The sequence below is a fragment of the Embiotoca jacksoni genome, unplaced genomic scaffold (assembly GCF_022577435.1).
Source record: "Embiotoca jacksoni isolate LCO1_2020_lvr unplaced genomic scaffold, fEmbJac1.0.p SCAF_11, whole genome shotgun sequence".
NCBI lineage: Eukaryota > Metazoa > Chordata > Actinopteri > Embiotocidae > Embiotoca > Embiotoca jacksoni.
This window is the reverse complement of record NW_027185241.1, coordinates 447,385-472,438: the sequence shown is the minus strand read 5'-3', so window position 1 is coordinate 472,438 and position 25,054 is coordinate 447,385. Positions and strand designations below refer to the sequence as shown.

The 25,054-nt window shown below is 41.1% G+C and overlaps 2 protein-coding genes across 3 annotated transcripts in view; one reads left to right on the top strand and one right to left on the bottom strand.

The window, feature by feature from the left end:
* Nucleotides 1-18,972, top strand: part of bcan (brevican) — a 28,830-nt gene extending 9,858 nt beyond the window's left edge. Inside the window, exons 3-15 of one of the 2 annotated variants that reach the window (XM_069140797.1) lie at nucleotides 550-942; nucleotides 2,494-2,668; nucleotides 3,126-3,253; nucleotides 4,459-4,752; nucleotides 5,224-8,028; nucleotides 9,153-9,920; nucleotides 10,485-10,718; nucleotides 12,167-12,271; nucleotides 12,359-12,517; nucleotides 13,910-13,992; nucleotides 14,090-14,234; nucleotides 14,349-14,531; nucleotides 14,867-18,972. In XM_069140797.1, the coding sequence (XP_068996898.1) occupies nucleotides 550-942; nucleotides 2,494-2,668; nucleotides 3,126-3,253; nucleotides 4,459-4,752; nucleotides 5,224-8,028; nucleotides 9,153-9,920; nucleotides 10,485-10,718; nucleotides 12,167-12,271; nucleotides 12,359-12,517; nucleotides 13,910-13,992; nucleotides 14,090-14,234; nucleotides 14,349-14,531; nucleotides 14,867-14,991 (5,597 nt within the window). In that variant the 3' untranslated portion in view covers nucleotides 14,992-18,972. Of the gene's footprint in view, nucleotides 1-534; nucleotides 943-2,493; nucleotides 2,669-3,125; nucleotides 3,254-4,458; nucleotides 4,753-5,223; nucleotides 8,029-9,152; nucleotides 9,921-10,484; nucleotides 10,719-12,166; nucleotides 12,272-12,358; nucleotides 12,518-13,909; nucleotides 13,993-14,089; nucleotides 14,235-14,348; nucleotides 14,532-14,866 lie in introns of both variants that reach the window. The other variant, XM_069140788.1, reaches the window with a different exon arrangement.
* Nucleotides 18,973-20,818: 1,846 nt separating this feature from the next.
* Nucleotides 20,819-25,054, bottom strand: hapln2 (hyaluronan and proteoglycan link protein 2). The gene is made up of 6 exons (XM_069140776.1): nucleotides 24,890-25,054; nucleotides 24,606-24,710; nucleotides 23,014-23,370; nucleotides 22,708-22,824; nucleotides 22,431-22,613; nucleotides 20,819-22,026 (listed from the first exon to the last, which is right to left on the bottom strand). Exons 1-6 carry the CDS (start codon nucleotides 24,921-24,923, stop codon nucleotides 21,749-21,751), a joined length of 1,074 nt encoding a protein of 357 aa, XP_068996877.1. The 5' UTR covers nucleotides 24,924-25,054; the 3' UTR covers nucleotides 20,819-21,748.

Sequence of the window (25,054 nt, the reverse complement as noted above, 5' to 3'; positions counted from 1 at the left end):
GACTTTAGTGATTAGCTGAAATCTTTTGGCCTACATGAAAATGTCTCAACAATATATCAAATGGATTATTATGAAATCCAGTCAAGACATTCATGTTCCACACAGGATTAATTCGGATAACTTTTATCTAGCGCCATCATCAGGCCAAACAATGAATTTCTCCAAATTATTGCAGAAATTATGATCTTCAACCCCAACTGTTACTTGTTTTTGGTGTTAATTAGCAAGCTAAGCTAAATGGTAAACAGGAAACCTGCTAAACATCATGTTGTTGAATGTTTAGATATATGCATTTCCAAAATTAACATGTGAAAAAAGTTGCAAAAAATATCTTTGATAAGCTGAAGGAGTAGCGTGTCAGAACCAGGCCAGATGTTTCTCCATGCTTCCAGTCTTTATTGCTAAACTACTTTGTCTCCTCGCTTTAGCTCTGTACTGAACACACAGACATCAGGGTGGTCTTGATCTTCTCGTTTGGCTCTACAAAAACAATGAAAGAGCATATTTCACAAAATGTCACCCGTTACTTTGAAGCTTGCCTCTTCTCAGATGATTCGAAGCTGCTCCAGGTGACCATACCCGACACCCCGCCCGTGTTTGCCGTGCTGGGCGGCAACCTGACTTTACCCTGCCTGGTGTCTTTGGCCCACCCGCCGCCGACCCCCTCCACCAACGGCCGCCACGCCGTGCTGTCCGTCCCCCGGGTCAAATGGAGCGTCCTGACCCACGGTCGAGAGACGGAGATCCTGGTGGCCCGCGGCGACCGGGTGCGAGTCAGCGAGGCCTACAAGGACCGAGCCTCGCTGCTCAATTACGCCTACTCCCCCGCCGACCTCACCCTGCGTCTGGAGGGCCTGAGGCAGAACGACACCGGCTTCTACCGCTGCGAGGTGCAGCAGGGCCTGGAGGACGCTGACGACGTGGCTCAGGTCAAGGTCAAAGGTGAGATACAGACACAAAACGTGGTTAGAAAATTACAAAACGATTTAAAACCGTAAAACAGATCAAACCAAATGAAAGCAAGCAGGGAACAAAAACTCAGCATTTGACGTTTTTTTTTAAAGTAATGATAGACATGCTTTATTTAAGAAAGAGCTGGTGGCAGGGACAGAATAGCAAGAACACTTGACCATGTAGTGGATTCAGCAGCTGGACCTTCTGCTATTCTAATTCACCTCTTGCATACAAACAGCCTAAAAAAAAATCCTTTAAAGTTAAACGTGCAATATCCATTTTTTTAGCTGCTTTAGGGCAGTGAAAATAAGTTGTGAACACAGCGCTAATGTTTCATCAATTGGTCAAAAGTTACTTATTTATATGTCTGTAGAAAGTATAATTCACTTGGAGTCGTGTTTGGGCCACCTGATGAATTCAAGATCGATATTCACTGTTTTAGGTATATTTGTGATGTCTTCCAACTCCAGAGGGAAATATCTAGTTCTTTACAGACCAGATGGAGAACATAGTGTAGCCTTTAGCTGCTAGATAGATGCAGTAGGTATGATTTATTGTCCCGGGATGGGAAATTAAATTGAATTATATTGTCATATTTTCCTGCTATTTTGTTTACAACCTGTATGTAACTTCTGGGAAAGTGACACGCAGATAAAAGGCACTCTTAGTGAACGCATTGCATTATTGGATGTTTGTTTGACAGAAGTCAATAACGCGTATTCCCTGCCCGAGGATCTGACCCATGCACACTGTGATGAATTTTGCTGAATGCAATTCAAATTCTGCAGCACATTTTTTTGCCCTACAAGAAATACGTAGCAAAATAGCCAGATGGCCTTGACAGCACGAGCATGTGTGAGTCAACTCATGAGGTGTGTGTGAACTGCAAACAGTCTTGTGGAGAACAAGAAAAAGGCTGTCGTGTCTCTCCTGTTTCTGTATCTGTATGATGCAGTACACCGTCGACATGCATGATGAATTGTCTCATTCACTGCACCCACTAAGTAATACATTATCAGATATGTTGACCACAGTCATTCGTGAGCTAATATATCAGACCGCATGCTACTTTCACTATGTTTGGATGAAATGTAGAGCGTAGAAATGCCAGTATAACACTGACTAATGCTTGGATCACAATGTTTGGGAGTTAGTTGAGCGCAGTTTTATATATGGACAATACAAGTCCTCCAAACTGAATGACAAAAGCCTCTTAAATGAGCCATAACTGTTTGTTTTTTTGTAAAAAAGTCTGAACACAAACCAGATCAGAAATAAAGACATCAGTTTTTTTTCTCCCTCCGATGCTAACTTGGGAAATTATGGTAATAATGATCTCTGCTCCAATGTTGTTCAACTGTATCTCTGCAACACGATGCTGAAAATTCACCCCGTGTCTATTATGCATGATGATGCGATCACAACGAAGGTACCCGGATGATTTTTAACACCGGCATATCCTTTATCTGCATAACATTCGCAGACTTAACGACATAAAACACATCTAAAATCTCACAGCTCTTCTTTTGGATTTTACAGGGGTGGTGTTCCATTATCGCGACGCATCCAGCCGGTACGCCTTTGCCTTCGAGCGGGCTGTCGAGGCCTGCGAGGAGATCGGGGCTGACATCGCCACCCCAGAGCAGCTCCTCGCTGCCTACCAGAGTGGATACGAGCAGTGCGATGCAGGCTGGCTCTCGGACCACTCAGTAAGGTTAGGACCTGAGAGAAAATGCTCCGCTATCAGACAGGACTAATTGCTCTGCGCTCTTAGGCCTCTTAGCTTGCAAACTCCATTTGTGTTATTTAAATTCGAGGTTTAAAACACTTGGGTGTTCAGTCAAGGTTCGGCGAGAGTTCCTGCCGCTCCCCACCAACAACAACACTAATTTACTGGACGGCCATGTTGTTGTTCCTGGAGCTAAGGGAGCATCCCCAGTGGAGGTCGGTCACCTTGGAGGGCTGACCACTCACCACTCAGACAGCTAATTTGATATGCTCTCTACATCTGCACATCACAACACACACATCATCAAGTGGCTGAGAGGCCCCTCACCTCATCTCAAACCAAACCTTTCTGTGCACTTCAACAGTGCTCATACAAACGTCATGTTTGGAGAAGGAGGACAGTTACTCTGTGCTTGAATGACGTGTGCTATTTCCCTGCTCAGATATCCCATTCAGATGCCAAGAGAGGGCTGCTTTGGAGACATGGATGGCATGCCGGGAGTGAGGAACTATGGACTATTGGAGCCTGATGAGCTCTATGATGTCTACTGCTACGTGGAGAATATTGAAGGTAAAACTATTTTTTACAACTGGTGTTCTAGTTTTGTACTCTTGTTCACTCCTACGAGTAATTATAAAACATTTTATCACCAACTTTAATCGCTCGAATTTTATCATTCAGCAATATCAATAGCGTGGACAAAAGTTTGTGGACACCCTATTTTGCATATATATATACATATATATATCCCAAGGTTTTGGAATGAGATGTTTAACTATGACAGGTGTATATGTTTTTTTTTTTAAATTTTTACCCATTAACTAATCTCTATGCCACAGCACATAATTATATTGTAATAGTATTTTGGGTTGGTTGTTTTCCTGTTTGAATATGACAATGGCCTTGTGTGCAAAAACAGGAGTGATGCTGTTTTCTGTTATTCTGTTGAGTCACCATTTATTTTTAGATGATAATTAGTGGTGTGTAATCTTTAGTGAATCAGATACAAACACAACAATTTTTAGATAAATGAAAATTTCCCGTAACCCTGTAATTCTTAACCACCGCAAGTTAAAATATAACTTGAGCTGCCTGCTAGTTGCATGCACCACGATACTAAGTGTTTCATTATTTTTGTGAAAAATGAATAATCCCTTGTGGTGGAACAGGAGTTAATCCCTGCGGCCAAATTCCAGCATCTGGTGGAAATCCTGCAACCAGAGGAGTTGAAGCTGTTGCAGCAGCACATTAATGCCCAAGGTTTTGGAATGAGATGTTTAACTATGACATAGGTGTAATGCTCATTTGTCCTCTTGGCCTTGTATAGTGGTTATTAAACACACCCAAAAAAGTCCATTATATTTCAAATTGCTTAAAAAAAAAAAAAAAAAAAAAAAAAAAAAAAAAAATGATGGAAACAATAATGTAGCAGAAAATAAAGGACGGAAGTAACTCTGCAAAACAGTGTGGGCATTTTTAATGTTTAAGCCAAATAAACTATATAAAATAAATAAAATGTTAGCTTGATCTTACCTCTCATAATGCCCATTGGACTTAATGCATGCCTTGATTACAGCAAAAAAAAAAAATACAGCAGACAAGTAAAAAAACAAGTAAAATTGAGGAGAAAAAAGGGAACAATAACCTATAAGAAATCAAAACTGTAAAAGGCTTTTGTTTTGATTGCTCACCTGATGAGGCCCGGCATGTAAAACTGCAGCAAAGGCAACAGGCAAAAGACCCTAAAAACCTGATACCTGTTTCGCTATTTGAAGGTGAGGTGTTCCATGGCTCCACCCCCCAGCGTTTCACCTTCTGGGAGGCCAAGGCCTACTGTCTGAGTCACGGTGCGGAGCTGGCCACCACGGCTCAACTCTACGCAGCCTGGAACGACGGACTGAACCACTGCAGCCCGGGGTGGCTGGCGGACGGGAGCGTGCGGTACCCCATCGTCACCCCCAGAGAGCGCTGCGGAGGAGGCGAACCTGGGGTCCGAACCGTCTATCGGTACAGCAACCAGACAGGCTTTCCCGAGGTTCACTCTCGACATGACGTCTACTGCTTCAAAAGTAAGAGAACAAAGTGTCTGGTTTATTTTTAGAGGGTCAAGTTAACCGGATAGAAATCAAGAGGTACCGCTTTATTACACAAAACTGTACTTTAATTTTTACTTTTTTTTCTTAAGAAATAATTGATAGTTAAACCTCATGTAAAAATATTAAAATGACACAATCTGAGAAGGTTAGATGTAAATTAATATTTACACCGCGGCGAACTAAACTGAGATAACTTCATTGTAAGCGGTGATAAGTGGTAAACAAAGAAAAAAACTGCTTCAAGATACTGCATTTCTGATCATTTTAAAATAAACAAAAACATTTTAGTCTTCCTGATGAAGATCAGTGACACCGTCTTTTGTTTCTAGCATGTAAATAAACTTCCTCATTCTACATTTAACCAAGTATAAAAGCATTAGGAACAGGCTCAAACAAATCCTGGCATTGCAAATGACATTTTTTAATTATGCTCTTTTTCTCCAGGTGATAATGGCCCTTACACTGAATCTCCTCAGGATTATCTTGCCACTGAGCCAGAGGACATTGGCCAAGACATTGTTTTCTCAACTAATCCAGCTCAGGAGGAGGCCAGCCTGAGTGAAGTGACCCCACAGGGTGTTGAAGAGGTGCAACGTGCCCAGGCAACAGAACCAGTAGAGCAGGACAATGTGGACGCTCATTCCACAACCCTAACTTATGACAAGGAGCCACTGCTCACGGTGGACCGTCTGTCTGTGACTCCTCCGTCTGAGCGTCAAGAGCACTTATCCACCGAAGATACCTGGACACCCATAGAGAAGGACAGCTACCCTGAGTACCATCAGCCAGCCCCTGAAGAAGACCCAGACACAGATCATGTAGAAAAAACAGACACAGATCATGTAGAAAAAACAGACACAGAGCACGAAGAACACCCAGACACAGATCACAAAGAAGACCCAGACACAGATCACAAAGAAGACCCAGATCATGTAGAAAAGCCAGACACAGATCATGTAGAAGACCCAGACACAGATCATAAAGAAGACACAGATCATAAAGAACACATACATCATGAAGAAGACCCAGACCCAGATCATGTAGAAGACACAGATCATGAAGACACAGATCATAAAGAAGACACAGATCATGTAGAAGACACAGATCATGAAGAAGACCCAGACACAGATCATGTAGAAGACACAGATCATGAAGACGACACAGATCATGTAGAAAAGCCAGACACAGATCATAAAGAAGACACAGATCATGAAGACCCAGACACAGATCATGTAGAAAAGCCAGACACAGATCATAAAGAAGACACAGATCATGAAGACCCAGACACAGATCATGTAGAAAAGCCAGACACAGATCATAAAGAAGACACAGATCATGAAGAAGACCCAGATACAGATCATGTAGAAAAGCCAGACACAGATCATAAAGAAGACACAGATCATGAAGAAGACCCAGATACAGATCATGTAGAAAAGCCAGACACAGATCATAAAGAAGACACAGATCATGAAGAAGACACAGATCATGAAGACCCAGACACAGATCATGTAGAAAAGCCAGACACAGATCACAAAGAAGACACACATCATAAAGAAGACACAGATCATGAAGAAGACCCAGATACAGATCATGTAGAAAAGCCAGACATGGATCATGAAGACACAGATCATGAAGAAGACTCAGACACAGTTCATGTAGAAAAGCCAAACATAGATCACAAAGAAGACACAGATCATAAAGAAGACACAGATCATGAAGACACAGATCATGTAGAAAAGCCAGACACAGATCATGTAGAAAAGCCAGACACAGATCACAAAGAAGACACAGATCATGAAGACACAGATCATGTAGAAAAGCCAGACATGGATCATGAAGAAGACACAGATCATGAAGAAGACTCAGACACAGTTCATGTAGAAAAGCCAAACATAGATCACAAAGAAGACACAGATCATAAAGAAGACACAGATCATGAAGACACAGATCATGTAGAAAAGCCAGACACAGATCATGTAGAAAAGCCAGACACAGATCACAAAGAAGACACAGATCATGAAGACACAGATCATGTAGAAAAGCCAGACATAGATCATGAAGAAGACACAGCTCATGAAGAGGACCCAGACACAGTTCATGTAGAAAAGCCAGACACAGATCACAAAGAAGACACAGATCATAAAGAAGACACAGATCATGAAGACACAGATCATAAAGAAGACACAGATCATAAAGAAGACATAGATCATGAAGAAGACCCAGATCATAAAGAAGACACAGATCATGAAGACCCAGACACAGATCATGTAGAAAAGCCAGACACAGATCACAAAGAAGACACAGATCATAAAGAAGACACAAATCATGAAGAAGACACAGATCATGAAGACCCAGACACAGATCATGTAGAAAAGCCAGACACAGATCATAAAGAAGACATAGATCATGAAGAAAAGCCAGATATAGATCATGAAGAAAAGCCAGATATAGATCATGAAGAAGACACAGATCATGAAGAAGACACAGCTCATGGAGACACAGATCATAAAGAAGACACAGATCATGAAGAAGACACAGATCATGAAGAAGACACAGCTCATGAAGACACAGATCATGAAGACACAGATCATGAAGAAGACACAGATCATGAAGACTCTCATGTGCTTCCAACAACCTCTCCAAAGGTTGATGGTGTAGTAACTGTTGATGAAGACCCATCTCTACCCACAACCGATGCAACTACTTCAGGAAGCAGAGAGCCCACAGAGCATCATACTGCTGAGACTGAAAGCCTAGATACCCTCGTTGTTAATGCAACATCTGGAGCAGATGTGGATGAGCAGCCCACCAGCTCTCCAGAGGTGCATCTGGAGAGCGCTCTCCCGGTGCTACAAGAGGACCACACTCCAGATGTCCACCTGGATCACACCTCCGTAACTGAGCCGGCCTACGATGTCCACCTGGATCACACCTCCGTAACTGAGCCGGCCTACGTGAGCACCTCTCATGATGCTTCAGGGCAGACGGAAGAAACCGGCACTGGTTCTCCTGAGGAGACATCAGCGGTGACAACTTCACCCCACGCTGAGGAAACAGATGTTCACTCCACCTCCCTGTTGCCACCCTTTGATAACAGCCCAGCTGGGGACGACCACCCAACGGCGGAGGGGTCTGGACAGGATAGTGACAATCCTACTCCAGATGAAGTAACTCAAAACTCTGTGACGGAGAGTTTGATTGGTGGGGAGACATCTGCCACCTCTGAAGAGGTCCACACGTCTGACTCAAGTAAGTAAGCTGTAAATATCAAAGTTAGCACAATACAATGATGCAATATTTGACTCGCAACAAGTACCGAGACTAAAACTGGCAATTTGAGAGTTTCCTTCATTGCTAGTGACTCTGAGGGTTTAAACCCTCTTTTGTTGGCTGAATTAAAAAAAAATAGAATTAAGAAATATTCTTACATTCTTGCCTGCACTGGTGCACACATTCATGTCATATGGGAGTTGCTGCAATAACTGATTCCCGGCTTATAAACCATCAAAAGTCATAATTATATTGTAACTTCAAAATATCTTTAAAAAAACACCTTAACCGAAAACTTAATCATTCGGGTTAGATTTATGGATCTACTGTAGTAAGAATTTATCCTTATAATCCTTCAATGCTTGGAAGTAAAACGTTTTTTTTTTTTTTTTACCTATACTGTAGTTTCACATGTTGAAAAGGCATGTTCACCCCTGCTGGATGTTAACATGTTAACTTTTAACATGTTAGATTTGCATAAAGTCAACACGTTGGCTACTTTTTTAATGTAATTTAAATGTATAATGTTCACTTTGCTGCACTGAGCATGTTAAAGTTTCGCATTTATCTTCCTAAAGCATTCACAATGTCAACATACTAACATGTAGCATGTGGGTGTAACCCGTTAGTATGGTACACCAACATGTAAATTCTATTTGACTATTTTGAAAAACACTTTAAAGTAAAATATATATCAAACAAACTAAAGCTCCAGAGTCTAGAATAAATTCAAAATCTGACCAGTTGGGGGTGCTAAAGGAAAACTCAGGAGGTGGAGGGATCATTAGTGTTGGCCACAAATGTCATGGAAATCCATCCGATTGAAAGAAATAGCCTGACTGACCAACAATAACGTGCATGGAGCTACTTTTCTAACATGGCTAAAAACATCCCTGCAGAATATATATAACAAGTAAATGACATAATTTAAATCTCTACAAATTATACTCATTTTCACAACTTGTAATAAGGCCAGTAAACACATTATGAATTACTGCTGCCTAAACCCTATTTAATTGTCACTTAGCCATATTTCCTGCTTCGTTTTTATTTTTTAACTGCTTTGTAAGTGACAGATTTGAGATCATGCCTTTTCTTGACAGGTCATGATCCGACTGAAGTGCACTCGGGTGTAACAACAGAGTCCCCCATCCCCATCTTCCACGGAGACGAGGAACTCAAGAGCACTTTAGAGGAGGAAGATGATTCAACAGAGCAGAGTGGACACATCCACCTGTCAGAAATCCCAACAGCAGAGGTCATTACAGTCACAGACGACTCAGGCTCCAGCATCGATGCTCCAGTCCTAAAAATTGTTGCAGTTACTTTGTTAGCATCCCCAGTTTCTGTAACCCAGCCTCCTTCATCTGTGGAGGTTGAAGCCAGCTCCCCAGAGATTATAACTTTCCTACCCGACAGTAATGTTTCATCCGGGGCTGAACCTCCGGAGGACATTCAGGACAAACTGGAGCAAGAAGGACTGGGAGAGAGCCCGGTAGTCTTCCTCAGCACAGCCCAAAATATCACAGACAGTAATCCAGAGGGAAGGGAACGAGACCCCAGAGAGGGATCAGGTGAGTCATCGGGAGAAAGCCCGCAGAAGAACTCAGAAGACCTTCTGACAAACCCAACTCTCTCAGCGGACCGCACTTCTGAGGCGGCTGAAGGTGAGGCCGGCACTGACGCTCCTCCCCTCTCAGAGATAAAAATCACACTGATCCCTCATCTGACCATCACGCCTGGCTGGGAGTCTTCCTCCACACCGCAGGAGTCTCGCTCCGATCGGGAATACAGCGGCGAGCCTCCCGTCGCTGAGAAGTCTGAAGACGACTCCAAGGAGCAAGAGGTCACGGCGGAGAGCAGCATGAATGGTAACTTGTTTTTGCATATCAAACACTTATCTCCTCTACCTGCTCACTTGGTGAGTTGAACTGATGGCCAGAGATACGAAAATAAACCACATATTTATCAACTGAATGAAAAGTAAATCCCAGTTTACACCAACTTCACAATGGGTTCAGACGATTTGACCTTTTTGAGGTTTTTCCTCTGATCATTTTCCCGGTAGAAACAGATTTTATGTCAGCTGTATGCATTTCATGATGATAAAAATACTCCTTATAAGTAACTAAAATCATATAAAAACTCTACTAAATAGAGCTGCAATGTTATTTCAGGTAATCAGATGGTTAAATGACAGAAAATGAATCTGCACTTGTACTATTTCTATTCTAATTGTTAGCTGCTGCCCTAAAACGAACCCAAAAAACCCCAACCCAAACAGATTATTTTAGTTGTTCTTTTATTAGTTGACATCCTTTTTTATGTTTACTGACTTTAAGCCTCGGCATCGTGAAATTGTCACGCCGTCGCCTAGAGAGCATTGAAGTGAAGTTTTCTGCGTTTAAAAATAACTTATTGAACTGTCTCAACAGAACGTGGATCAGAGGGAGGTGAGGGGGAGACCGGCACAGACGAGCCCTCCGTTAAAATATGCACATGGAAAACCGAAGAGGAGGAGACGTCCAGTCCTGCACACACCGCCGACGCGACCGTCACCGCTCCCACCGTGCACCCCGAGTATTTAAAAAAAGAAGAGGAGCAGACTGCCATGGCTGCCTCCCTGCCGGGTGCCAAAGTATCTGCCGTACGACAAGGAGGCGGTTCAGGTACTTGTGCTCCATAAAAGAAGTGCAGCACAGTAGATGATAACAGCTGGTGTTAGTTTGCTTCTCTGTTGTTTAGGGAAGGGGAAGTTCTGTTTAAAAAAAATGCAAACTCAGGAGATCCACAGTACTTTGCAATTTAACACCTCAAGCTGACTAAGCGCAACAGACCGATTGGCTTCCCATTTTTAAATTAAGTTGGAGAATAGCTCACAGCAGGCTCGTGTTTTATATAAGAGGGTTTTATTATCCACCGTCAAATTATTGAAAAACTGCTCCAAATTGAGTTGATTTTGTAACATCACACATTTACAATTATGAATTTGATGCTTTTGTCTGAAGTGATGTGCAAATGAGTCACAATCCTTTTGTACAGATTTGTCTTTAAAATTATATAGAAGCCTTCACAGGATCATTAAAAAAAAAAAAATTAAAAAAAAAATTCAACAGAGCTCCATCCTGAACAGTTTATATACATTATTTTAGTATATAAAAGTTTGCATGTTCTCCCTATGCTTGCGTGGGTTCTCTCCGGGTTCTCCGGCTTCCTCCCATCATCCAAAAACATGCACCTCAGGTCAGGTTACCTGGCGCCGCGCTAGTGGCAGCCTGCTGCAGCAGCTCCTCCCTGAGAGCCCCCCTGCTGTAGTGAAGAAATTTCCCCTCGGGGATTAATAAAGTGTATAAAATCAAATAAATCAAAAAATCAAATTTTATTCAGCTGTCACTTACAATATTTACTCACTTAAACATGTAAAATCAATATATCCACGTCATACTGGAAAATGCAGAGAAAATACTTGAAGTTGATTGTGTTATTATCAGAAAAATGATAGATCTAAAAAGAAAAATTGCACAAGCATGAATAATGGTCCTTCCTCCATTTACAGAATCACTACAGATTGAATTTCCAGCTTCACTGTGGCATCAGGAGAAAAATATTATCAAATTATTGACATGTTATTCCTTATTTCAAAACAAAACTTTATTGTACTTTAAAAAAAAAAAAAAATCAAATGACAGTTTGAAACAGTGAAGCTAAAGTAAACAGGAATGTAGTGCTGGTTATCATATCTGATGTCACAGCTCCATCTGCTGGTGGCTGTTTTTAAGGCCTTTTTATCTGGAAATGAGATGCTAGTAAATCAGGAAGGAAACGGTTTTAGGTGGCTCTTCATTTGTTTTATGCAGGGTTTATGAACTTAAAAAATAAAAGTCAAATCCAATTCAATTATTGTTGGTAATAAAGTAAGATTCAATCTCGAAAATAATGTTCATTCATATGGAAAATGACTAGCAGCTAATTGTTTGCGTACATAAATCAAAAGAAGGAAGCATCGAGTTTCTTGTAGAATTAGTTTAAAAGATAGTTTATATAGCTGTGATTCTCAACACTGTTATCTTTGACCAGAGCTTTGTTACCAAGTACCATCTTCTTCACATGTCTGCAGACTCCTGCCTGGAGAACCCCTGCTTGAATGGAGGCACTTGTGTTGACGGTCAATCATACAGGTGCATCTGTCTGCCCGGTTATGGAGGAGACTTGTGCCACGCAGGTGTAGTGCCAGATATTTGATGAACGCAAAAATCTCCCAAATAGCAGCACGACCTTTCTGCTAATTCATTTCCCTGTCCCGTCTCAGACCTGGAGGTGTGTGAGCCCGGTTGGGAGAAGTTCCAGAGCTTCTGTTATCGCCACTTTAGCAAACGGCAGAGCTGGGAGGCGGCCGAGCAGCACTGCCGGATGTGTGGCGGACATCTCCTGTCTGTCATGACTCCCGAGGAACAGGACCACATCAACGGTAAAACTTGGCCGAAGAGAAGCTGGCGCTTATTAAGAGATTTAGTGCTCTGGAGGCCAAAATGATGTGATTGCTTATAGTTGACGAAACACTTGACAAGTAAAGTGTCACCAGTTCAAATGGAAGAAAGTTCCTATTTACACTGTTTAATATGTGTTGCCAAAAAACACAATCCTGTTTTAGAATTACAGACACTTTTTTATTACCGATTACCATTTTATAAAACAGCGTATTGACTAAATATGTCTGAGGTTTGCACCGTTTCCCACATTCAGTATTCTTCTGAACATCATCTTGTAGAACACCAAAACATTTGCTTGACACATTTAATCCATCAGGGCAAGCAGTTAGTCAGCTTTCTTGTTGTGATTGTAATGAGTTGTTGTTCAGTCGCTTTTTTTTTCCTAACTCCAACCATGTGTTTTCATTTTCCTGTAAATCACATGGCTGTATGCACTAGTAGGTTTCATTTTCATTCCTCTACAAGAAAACGTGAAACCGTCACGCCTCGACAGGCCAAAGCGTGGTTATTTCACATTTTGCTGGAGTGGGCCGGCGTGTCTATTTCACGTTTTGCTGTGATACCGGGTTGAACAGCGAGACATTTAACCACACACCCACACACACACATATATATATATATATTAATGGAACAGATGGGTTTTGTAGGGATGCATACTTCTTCTTAAAACAGACATCAAACCAAAGATCTTCCACCTTAACATTCCTCCAATTCATACTCCTCAAAAATCAAAGGTGATGGGTTTGTTTTAATGAGCCACTCAGATTTCTGTAGACAAGACACAACAAAGACCTTTTATGTGCTCCAGCTCATTGAATGTGTTTTTTTCTTGAAAAAATGTCACGGTTTTGAAGTAGCTGTTGGTATTTTGTCTAGTAACAGGGCGAGGAGATAGTTATCTGACATTTTTCTGGTGGATGCCTTGGAGGCAGTTTCCATGGATCATATTAACTGATACTCATACTGTTATGTTTGGAAGGAGTTGTCTTTTAAAAAACACACCGTCCACTTTTTCAGAATTTCAAAAGCAGGGTGGTGTATTGTGAGTCTTTATCAACTGATTCCAGTGGAAAAGTAAATATTTTTGCCGTCCATTGTAGTGCTGAGAGGTGTTCCTAATATTTTGTCAACCCAATTAATTTAAATGAGAGGGAATTATTAGGAATTCTCTTCAGTAGAAACCAGTGCATTTCAACAGCACCACAAATTACAGTCTCCAAAATGACCATTAAATTCAACATATCTTTCTGTCAGATTGAATAACAGCTGAACATTATAATCTCTATTTCTGGGCTGTTGTATTATACTTCTTCACCTGTCAGTGTTTTTAACGGTATGGGCGATTGGTGTATATTTTATATTTAATGTAGACAAATACAGAGAATACCAGTGGATTGGACTAAATGACAGAACCATCGAAGGAGACTTCCGCTGGTCAGATGGAAACCCTCTGGTGAGTTATGTGATTTTTTTTTTTTCTTCCAGAAAGCTCTATTGGATTTGACCTGTTCTTTCATGTGACTCTGAACCCGCTGATATTTCTCTGTTAGCTTTATGAAAACTGGTACAAAGGCCAGCCTGACAGCTACTTCCTGTCCGGCGAGGATTGTGCCGTGATGGTGTGGCACGATGGCGGCCGCTGGAGCGACGTGCCGTGCAACTACCACCTGTCGTACACCTGCAAGAAGGACGTCTGTGAGTTCCCCTCGGTTGAACTGCACCTTTTCTAAACGCCTTCTTGTGTGAGGTCTTATTTTTTTAAATCACAACTCCTGGGAAGAATCTAAGAAGCAAAGCTGTTTCCCACAGCCTCCTGTGACGAGCCCCCCCTGGTTCCCCATGCTAAGGTGTTTGGGAAGAAGCGGCTGCGTTACGAGACCCACACCAAGGTGCGCTACTACTGCGAAGAGGGTTTTTTGCAGAAACTGAATCCTGTAATCAAATGCCTGCCGGGCGGTCAATGGGAGGAGCCTCAGATCACCTGCGTGTCAAGTAAGTTCATTATGCCTGACCTTGATTCGCCACTTGTAGTACATTTTATTAAATAGTTGTAATGGATTAAATGCTTTCTCAAAAAGCCTCATAATAGAATCACAAAATATCCTGAGCATGTAATGAAATATAAGTCGATGCAAGATTTGTCACATTTTATCACACTGGTGTTTCAACAGTCTCTTCTGCCAGCCAAAAATACCAACCTGAACATTATAGGGATCAGATGTTGTGGCTGAACAGCTTTAATTGGTACAGGTGTACCTAATAAAAAGGGCCAGTCAGGCTCCTTGATGGTAAAAATCCTTTACTTTTGTATTTCCCCCCACCTCTAGCCCATTCGGTAGAAGAGATCTCCGTTACCTCACATCCTGACCAGCTTGAGGAGGTCATGGAGGTCAAGGGTGCAGCCACAGAGAAAGCTGCTCCGCTGTTTTGGGACATTAAGTGGAATTTTTAAAGCCATCCTGCCTTTTTTTTTTTTTTACAAAACAGCATTCCTCCTCCTGTTTTCCCGCCCTTCTTGTGTCTCAAAAGTCTGTCCAGCCCAGTTTCTCCATCATGTTAAACTGTATTAAACAAATATTAAAGTCATCCCAATGCCACAGTTCGTACAGTCATGGAAGTGGAGACAGGAGACACAGGAGAAAGTGATGCATGTCTAAAAAAAAAAAAAAGGTTCTTGGAGCTTTTGGAGAATCAGTTCATTTGGCCATTTGAGAAATAAAAACTCTAAAAGCTTGAATGCTGCTTGACATACATTCGATATCCCTGGAAAAAATGACTCCCAACATTTCGTAGTAAAGACTCATATTCTATCAAAAGATAAGATACGATTTGATTTTTAAACAGACAGAACTGGGTTCAACAACCATCTCTTTTTTTTTTGGAGGAAAAAGATTTATGTTCGTTGACTGAAAATTATTGTTTTTTGACTTTCATTACAGAAGGACAACTTTTATGCAGAAGGATCTCTTTTATATAAAAATAATTTACCTGCAATCTAAATTAGAGAAGTAATTATCTGATTGTTTAAATTCTCTCAAAAAGCAGTCAATCTGTTGCTGAGTATAGTTGTGCTTTAGGTAAACATATTAGACATCTAACCTGTTCAATGACAATGTTAAATCCATGAATTTGACAGCTCGTGCCGCACACTGCATTTTAACATATTTGTAACAAACTACTGATACTTTACTGAAATCTGGATAAGTTTTACATGTAGCAAAGTGTGAATTCTCAGCATCATCTGGTCTGACATGCACTAAAACCTGTTGTTCGTATAACCTTAGTCATGTTTTTACTGTTGTACGCAATGTTATCGAAAACTGCCCGAGTACCTGTCTGGCTTAATTTTCCACAGTCTGCACTCTTAAAATAGATTTGTTTTTTCGATATACGTCAAGCTTCAGAAAACATGCATCTATCTTAATATTTCAGGAAGAAAAGCACCACTGCTGTGTTGTAATATAGCACAGTTCAACTCAGAAAGACCAAACATCTCTAGTTGAAGCACAACCAAAATTATTTTCCTTGGTGCAGTTAACTCGACAAACGTGCTGCTGACGTTTAAACAGAAAATCATGTTTAGCATTTTTAAAACACACCAGTCAGTCATGTGGTCAGATTTAGGGAAAAAAAATACTTGAGTTGGGTTAGCCACCAAAACTACTTGGTTAGGGATCGGAAAAGATCATGGTATGGATTAAAAGAAATAATCTTACAAAAGTCACATGAATTATTATTAATGTACGTTACCCAAGAATGAAATTGACATTGCTTTCTGATGGACTCAACCCCTAATCTCCGAGGTGAAAGTCCTGGGTTTATTCTATTTAACCACCACTCTCTCTCCTTGGACTCTTTCGACAAACCCATTGAGAAAAGAATTGGGACGCTGTGTAAAATGTAAATAAAAACATAACGTGATAATTTGCAAATGTCTAAACCCACATTTTACTGAAAATAGACCAAAGATGACATTTCAAATGTTGAAACTGAGAAATGTGCCTATTTGTATCATGTTTATATATGTTTTTTTTCTTTACATGGTAGAGTTATAACCAGCCTTTGTGGATGCAGCAATTAACTGTGTTCATAGACAATGGTTTTCAGAAGGGTTCCTGAGCCAATGCAGTGATTTCCACTACAGAATTGTGTCTGTTTTTAATGCAGTACCACTTGAGGACCCACAGATCACGACCATCCAATATTGGTTTTCAGCCTTGTCCCATGTGTGCAGAGATTCGTCCAGATTCTCTTAATCTTTTAATGATGTTATGAATCGTAGATAATGGCATCCTGAATTTCTTTGCAATTTTACATTGAGGAACATTATTCTTAAATTGTTGCACAATTTTCCCATTCAGTCTTTCACAGAGTGGTGACCCCCTTCCCATCTTCTCTGCTGAGAGAGTCTCTGAAATGCTCTTTTTATACCCAATAATATCACTGATCTGTTGCCAATTAACCTAATTAGTTGTGAGATCTTCCACCAGGTGTTTTTTTTTTTTTGCGTTACGAAACTTTTTCTGTCTTTTGTTAGCCCTGACCCAACTTTGTTGAAACATGTTGCTGGCATCATATTCAAAATGAGCATATATTTGTTTTTTTCCTTCAGTTTCAACATTTGATAAGTTGTCTTTGGTATATTTTCAATTAAACATGGGTATTATGTGATCTGCACATAAATGACATTTCTTGTATTACGTTACCCGCCTGTTAGCTTGCTAAATTGTTAGCCTTTATGGCTCCCAGATGCCGTTAATGTTGCCGTTCCCTCGCAACAGTGTTTTACGACTCAACCGCTTGCCAAGCATATGGTGCACACAGCTTCCCATGTTGTAACTACGAGCTCACCAGTTCCATTTGGATGCAGTAATTATCCAGTTTCCTTCATAAACGGAACTTCTTTGGGCTTTTAAATATTTGCCAGACAAAAAAAAAAGCTATTTGAATATGTTATGTAGTTTTTACACTATTTTCTGACAAAAGTATGATGAATTATTATCAGATGTATTGATAACAAAAATACTTGTTTGTTGAAGCCTCACTGTGATGTTTTGATTACACAACTTTACAACAAATGACACAGAGACCGTCTACAAGAAGGAGAACCATAAAATGGAGGAAGGCTTGCCATGGTTGACATTTAGTAAAAGTTTATGTCAAATTTGCAGTTAATCCAAATAATATGAAGTAAATCTGGCTTTTGGGTCCCCTTGGTAGTTTCCTACTTTGCCTTGAAGGTTAGGGTTAATCCAGTCTTTTTGGCTACCCCATCTGTTGTGCTGCACTTTGGTCCCTTGAGAGTCTTTTGCTAGGTTTTCTTTTCATAAGAATGGCTCATCTGTCATTTTTTGACTTGAAACTTGAGATGACAGAAGGAGGCAGAGTGGGAGATTTTGTTTTCTCCCCGAAGAACTGTACGGATCCAGTTTACTGGCTGAGATCCCATCACAGAGCGAGTTCCATCCCAGATATGATCTGACCGACGACATATCATTCTGACAACATGATTTAAAAAAAAAATAATTTTTTTTTGCAATGTTAATTTATTTTCCCTGATCCACCTATTAATACTGTGTGGAATGTTGTCAAGCTCCCCCACTCCTGTCTAAGACACGTTAATTCCCCACCTGTGTGCTGCAGAATTCCTGCCAATGATCACACCTGAAGTAAATTTGGGCAATCAATTGAACTCCAGCCATGTGAATGGGATCCTTTTCTCTTCAATGCGCTTCCACTCTGTTTTATAGTGAAAATGTAGAATATTCTCAAACATATATTTACATTTTTTAAGCAGAGTTTTAATGTCAGAAAATGTTATGATAAATTAATGTCAACTGTTGTTTTATTCTTGGAGAGGAAATGAAGGCAATTCTCCTTCAGTTCTTTTATTTCATATCTATTTGGAGAGAAAGTGTCAAACAGGGATTAAAAATGAGATTAATGAGATTCTAGACAAAGCCGAACCACCTGACTTTCTCAGTGCTCACATGACATTTTTTAAGAGTGCAGATCATTGATCTTCTCGTCCTCTGGTGCTTTTTATTCAGGTGTCTCTTAAGCTTTGTACTGTGGCTCGCTAAAATTAACTGCACTGTGTCTGTATTCAGCCAGAAGTGTAACAACATACAGTGTTGTAATCGAAGTTTCAAGTAAAATCGATGTAAATGACTGTGTACTGCATCTAAAGTGACAGCTGGGGATCATTCAGAAAATATTTTTGTGATGTAACTAATGCAACCATAGCGACTGTATATTTTCTAGAATCCGAAGAAGTGCTGTAACAGACACTACGACAGTAATACTGCAGGTGATGTTAATTGTTCATCTAGTGAACCCATACTATATAAATGTACAAGTAGAAATAATATAGAAAAAATAATCAAATGAAAAATATAAATAAAATTTGATTCTGTAATGAAGTTTGAATTTTTACTGTTGTCACGTGTTGTCTGTTGATTTAGCTTCATAAAAACATTTACAAATAGTGTTTGCAAGAATTCACTTGTAAACCTTAATCAACAATGAAATGTCTGTTATTATTTTCATACGTGATTTTTGTCACTTAATGGTAAAATTAAAACAGTAGTCTTATGGATTGATCATCCCTGACCTCTAGAAGGAGAACAGGAGAAGAACAAGGAGCTCATTAGACTTTGAAACCAACAAAATGGAAATATGCGGCCTTTACAGCAGTTTTCAGGCAGTTATCATTTGATATCAATGTATTTTTTACTAACTCTGATTAATGTACAGTCAGAGACATTTCATGTCAGGGAATTTATAGCAAATATAGTTAGATTTGGTGGAAAAAGCGCTGCTGTTGGAGGGCTTTGGGTAAGGGTTACCTTAACCCTAATTCTCTCACTGCATCAGAGCTAATCCCACCCAATAATAACATACATGGGCATTAAATCTTACTTAAAACATAAAATACCAAGGAGACGGTTAGGGAGCACTCAGAGTAAAAACAATTTTAAAATGTCTGCACTGTACACCTGAGCACAGCTGTAAATGACCTAATCATTGTGAAATGTTTTGCCACACCAGCTGATGCCAATTAGCCAATAATGGCAGCCTCTGCCAGTGCTGCTTTTCCTGTCTTGGATTTACTTCTGGACGGACCAATCTAATCTGATATCGTTCACCTGGACAGGCTGGGCCAAGGTTATTTAGGCATCCTCAGTCGTCAGTCTGGTTTGCTCTCTCCTCCCATCAACAGCTGCCCTTTTTTGTTTGGTTTTCTGCTTTGTTCTTCCCCAACAACACCCCACATTCATCTGACCTGTACACAGTACAGGTTCATTTATTATGCTGGTTAAATTGCATTTAAGCCATGGGGTGTTTGGGTTGTGAAGAAGTGTCAGACTCTCTGAACTAAGAGGCTTAAAATGTTTAATTTGAAATAGAACCCATCCCAAACCGAACCTTTAGTGTCCTCAAATGTTGAGCAGTGTCTTAGGATGTTAACATTAAAAATCACTAAAGTGATAAAGTTTCAGATCCTACACGCTGTGGCTTTAATACGTTCTTCAATGCTCTTGTTAACGTCCCAAAGAGACCAACATCCCTTCATGAATGCACCCTCCATGTAGCAAGGCTGAGTTCTCCAGTTTTTAGTCACTAAAGTTGGACACAATCAAATAGTCTTGGTTCCTACCACTTGAAGATTCTGCTTTTTAATAAAGCTAAAGTAATGTTTGGCCTAATTAAGTGGGAGCTAACTTGGACGGTGGTGGAAATCCTGAGTCGCTTTACCGATTTGAATCACTTGGTACAGTTTGCTTCAAAGAGTCAAGGGCTAATCACAGCTAAACTGAGAACACCACTCTGTCGCCAGAGAGAAACTTCAGGGACAAAAGTGATTTATGTCAGTCAGTTCACTTTCAAAGAAATTGTTGGTAGAACATTTTTCATGTACCTGTTCATGGACCCATTATTCATTTTCTATGACATGAACAATTCATTTCGCAAGGCGTTATAGCTGGCAGTTTGTGATGCTCATGATAATATGCGGTTTTAAAAAACAAAAAGGAAGAAAAAGGCGGTTTTATCAGATCTGTTTCGATGGATACACCTCGACTACTGCGTGATTGCTACCAGCATCTGTTGCCAATGATGCATACAGTCCTCTCTATACGTGTCATATGAAACTCAATACATGCACAGCTCTGTTTACTGTACAAATGGAGATGTGACTCTATTTTTTAAATTTTTTTAACCTCCCACATGAACTTTAACATAATTCACATATATGAAATATTGGCAAATAAACACACTGTATGTGGACATATCTTTATTGAACATATGAAATCACATGTCATTTACAGAAACCCAGTTCTTTTTTAAACTCAAAGTTTTAGCTGCTTAGAATGAGCTCGCAGGAAGCAGGTCAGAGTCATGTTAAATAAACACACTGGCCTTTTTGCAAAACAGTTTTTGTTCGTTATCACGGGTTTAGTGGGAAATGATTGCATGGATATATGTTTTATCCATTTACATCCATTCTAAGAATTATTACATTGGTGCCAACAGCTTGTGCCATCTAAAAAAAATACACAGTGCAAACTTTCTGTCAGTTTTACTGGCATTTTTTTAAATAATTATTACTTTTGATGGAGCACCTGCAGTAGTGAAAAATAATAGTCAACAACTACCAATTTTTGCCAGCATATGGCTGAGAGCTGGGGGGACAGATTGCAAGCATCCTGGACAAAATACATTTTATTTTTATATCTTTAATTTTCTGTTTCATATGGGAGAAATAAACCCTATCAAAAAAGACTCTGAATATAGCAAGAATCCAAGGTCCTCCAACCCAATCACTTGGTCCCTTCTTTTAGGACAAAAACTGTTTAGAGTTACTGTTCTGGCTTCTAAATTAGCTCTATTTATTTTCTGCATCCACAAAGTTGCATCGAAATGGGCCCTTTTCATTCATCAAAATAGGATATCTGTTTTCATTAAATAACACCACATTGACACTAATGGATGCCCATAGTTATTTGACTACTTCGATGTTGAAAAGTTCAAACGTAACCTCATAATTCTGATGTCATCAATTTTCAGTAGCTTCTGATGTGAGGCTTCTTTGTTTGGGACAATCCCTTGCCAAACATTTTGAATATACTCTGCATTGAATTTTTGGTGCCACAACTCTGTTGAAACACTGATGTAAGAGTATTTCAAATTTTTTTTGTGAAAGTTGGCTACCTGTAGCAATAAGCTCCGTAAAGATGAGCCGTCTTGTTGGGGAATCCAAATGAGCGCACACCTGCCTCAGCGATGCCTCCGCAGTGCTCTCTGGGGTTGCTGATGGGAAACCGCACGCTGCCGTCTTTGAACCAACCGCCATCGCACTGGTCGTAGTTTAGGAAACGCCAGGCGGCGTAAAGGTGGCCGACCAACGCCAACTCCACTCCCTGACGCTTACAAGCGTGTTCTGCTTGTTCGAAGGAGAAAGACCCCGATATGTAGAAGACAGAGCCTGTGAGAGGAGGAAAGATTTAAAGAAATGCATTTGTCAAGAATTGGGGAAAGAGGCTGCCAAGAATTCCCCCACTGATGAACTTGTTTCCATCATGTAACGACAACGGACTTTATTGTCCTCTGCCAACCTACTATAATTCTCGCTGTTGTGCAGTAGATAAAGGTCAGCTTGATGCAGAGTTGACAATTTAGAATCACTGCACCTAAACACTACAAAATAAGTAACAACATCCTACTCCTCACATCACTAAACAAAAAAATCTTGTTGGAATGAGCAGGCTGACGACAATTTTCCTCCAATAGACGGGTTGTTTCACAAAACACTTCATGTACGAGTTTTGAAAGGCAATTAAAAGTTGCATTCTTTTTAGTTACTATTAACCACCTTGTTTCCAAACTTACCCGACGTCTGGGAGGTGAAGCAGAACGCGTCAAAGCGATCGTGCTTCTTATCTTTTGGCCCGTAACTGCGAATGCCAGGGAGCAGCTCTCCTCCACAGACGGGTCGAGGGTGAATGATCGGGTAGTGAACGGTTCCATCGTGGAGCCAACCCGCGTTGCACCAGTCCAGACCCTCGGTCCAGGCTGCACAAAAGAGATGGGGTGATCTGAGAGAGCTCCAAGCTCTTTCCAAAAAACATTAGTTTCCTACCAATAAATGTTGTCTAGAGTGTGGTACCTCTGTAGAGCTGGTTGTACGACGCTAACGTGCCGTCCTGGTCAGCGCAAGCCTCCTTGGCTTCTTGGAAAGTGAATTGGTAGCGCCCGCTTTTACTCTGATACGGGAAGACCACACCTGGGAATAGAAAGCCTGGTGTCAATGGTTGTCTTCCCATTGCTCTTATGTGGGTGTGACAACCTTTCAACTTTTCTGCTGCGCAAGAGATATGCACCCAAACTTATACTGATCCTTTAAGGCACCAGATTGAAAAGCATTCCTTCACTTTTAACCGTTCGAGCAAACACTGGTAGTTCTTGAGATTACCTTCGACTCTCAAAGCAATGACGACGCTCTCGTCCTCGATGCCGTTGATCAGCTCGCAGCGATACGTGCCGCCATCTTCCAGCTCAAGATGGCTGAGCCGCAGGGAGGCGTCCATGGTGTGAGCCTTCCGGAGAGATGCCCGCCGCCCAAGATGGCCATATGGCTTGCAGGCCCGCCCGTTTGATATTAGGATAATGTTCTCCGGCCCGACATGTTCCGGTTCCAGCTTTGTCCATTTGACCCGGTAATGGGTGGGTTTGGTTCTGAGGATACACGGCAAGGTGACGTTAACTCCCCTTTGGCCGGCCACTTCTGCGTACACGGGCGGCTCCAGAAGATACTTCAGCTTCTTGGGAGCTGTGGGTGAAGCAGATGTCGGTGTCATGATATTTACCATGGGGAGGGGTGGGTGTGAGGGGGGGAAAGGGTGGGGAAAAAGGGAGGATGGGGGGTGGTGGGTTGTGTGTGGATGCGGGAGTGAGGGAGGGAGAGGTGGTGTGTGTGTGTGAGTGAGTGAAGTAGTGGGGGGGAGTGGATGTGGGGGATGAGGGAGGGAGGGAGAGAGGGAGGAAGGGTGTGTGTGTGTGTGTGAGGCAGCGGGGGAACAGTCATTCATTAATCTGCAGTTATATTTATAGTAGTTACTGTCACGTGACCTTCCACATCACATTAAAACAGGCACTTTTGTCAACAACACTACGTCCTGTATGTGGAAGCATCAACTTGTCTTCACTTGTACACTTCTTCCCCTTGTTGGTCTCGGTGCTTTACTATTTGCCTGCCATTCTCCCATTCACACCAATGGTGACAGAGCTGATATACAAAGTGTTCGCCAGCCATCAGGAGCAACTTGGACTTCAGTATCTTGCTTTAGGACACTTCGGCATGTGGACCCGGGGATTAAACAGCCCATCTTACGATTCGTAGGCAACCTGCTCTTAACCTCTGAGCTACAGCCGCCTCCAATACTCATGCACAAGGGGTAAGCAGGAAATATGGTACCGTATGCAGATAATGGACATGGTGCTGGCGACACAAACCAGTGCATGCTTGCATTTTATGTCGTCATGTGAAGGATCAACCCAAAACCAGGAGTTCAGAATTAGACAAATGTTGGCGACATCTGCAAATGCATTTCTGAGTAGCTACTCGAGGTGTGTTTGGGGCAAAAAGTACATTTGAACAAATTTGATTTCTGAGTGAATTAAGTCAACCAATGGGGGAAGCAACCTGTAATCAATGGTGTTACCAAATCAACCAGGACTGAAAGCCACTGGTTACAACTACAACAAAGTGGTCTATGATCATTTATCAAAATGGGTGTCCTCAGTGCAACCTTATGCGTGAAGACCTGCCTCAATGTGTAGCTGCAGCGCTCCATGAAATTCAAAAATCTAGTGAAGTCTTGGTGGAAGGCAAGTGGAAATTTCTCAGTCTGATTATCCATTTTGAAACTCAAATGTGGCAAATAGAGCAGGTCATGTGACACACTTGGCAATGTACCAAGTGCAGAAGTCACTTCTGCAATATGTGGCTGCAAAACATTATCAAAAACTCCTCCGTCACGTGACGCTGCCAGGACTCGACTGTACCTGCTCTGTTGGTGGTATACACGGCTGAAGACCAGGTGAAGCAGCTTGATGTTAAAAACAGAAAGACTGCACAGTTCATTTTGAAGCACGTCACTCTCTCAGCTCCTGTGATTCATAAGAAAAACACATTACAGAGTTCTTACTATGATTCAGTCTTTTTGCTGCACAAAACCAATTACACTGTCCTCAAACACTTTTTTGTAACTTTTGATAGTTGATGAGGTTTAGAGAGAATATTTACAATTTCCCTTTAGTTTGAAATTAACAAAGGCATAGACAGAAACCTGCGCAGTTGAGAAGATGCAGTTGCCCGGTCATCCTCCAGCGTTGTGCGACATGACGAATGTCTTCAAAGATGTCCAGGAAGTTCACCGGTAATCCATAACTTTGTTTACCCCAACTCTTTGTCTGTGTCGCATCCTCCGTCCAAACCCTGACTGTTCAGCTGT

What these genes read in the sequence shown, in the direction of transcription:
- hapln2 (XM_069140776.1), bottom strand. Translation starts at nt 24,923, where the DNA reads ATGACCGGGCAACTGCATCTTCTCAACTGCGCAG. An exon ending in CATTGCTTTGAGAGTCGAAG is followed by an intron (nt 22,825 to 23,013) that starts GTAATCTCAAGA and finishes TTCTATTCCCAG; the next exon opens with GTGTGGTCTTCCCGTATCAG. An exon ending in CTTCACCTCCCAGACGTCGG is followed by an intron (nt 22,027 to 22,430) that starts GTAAGTTTGGAA and finishes CTCCTCTCACAG; the next exon opens with GCTCTGTCTTCTACATATCG.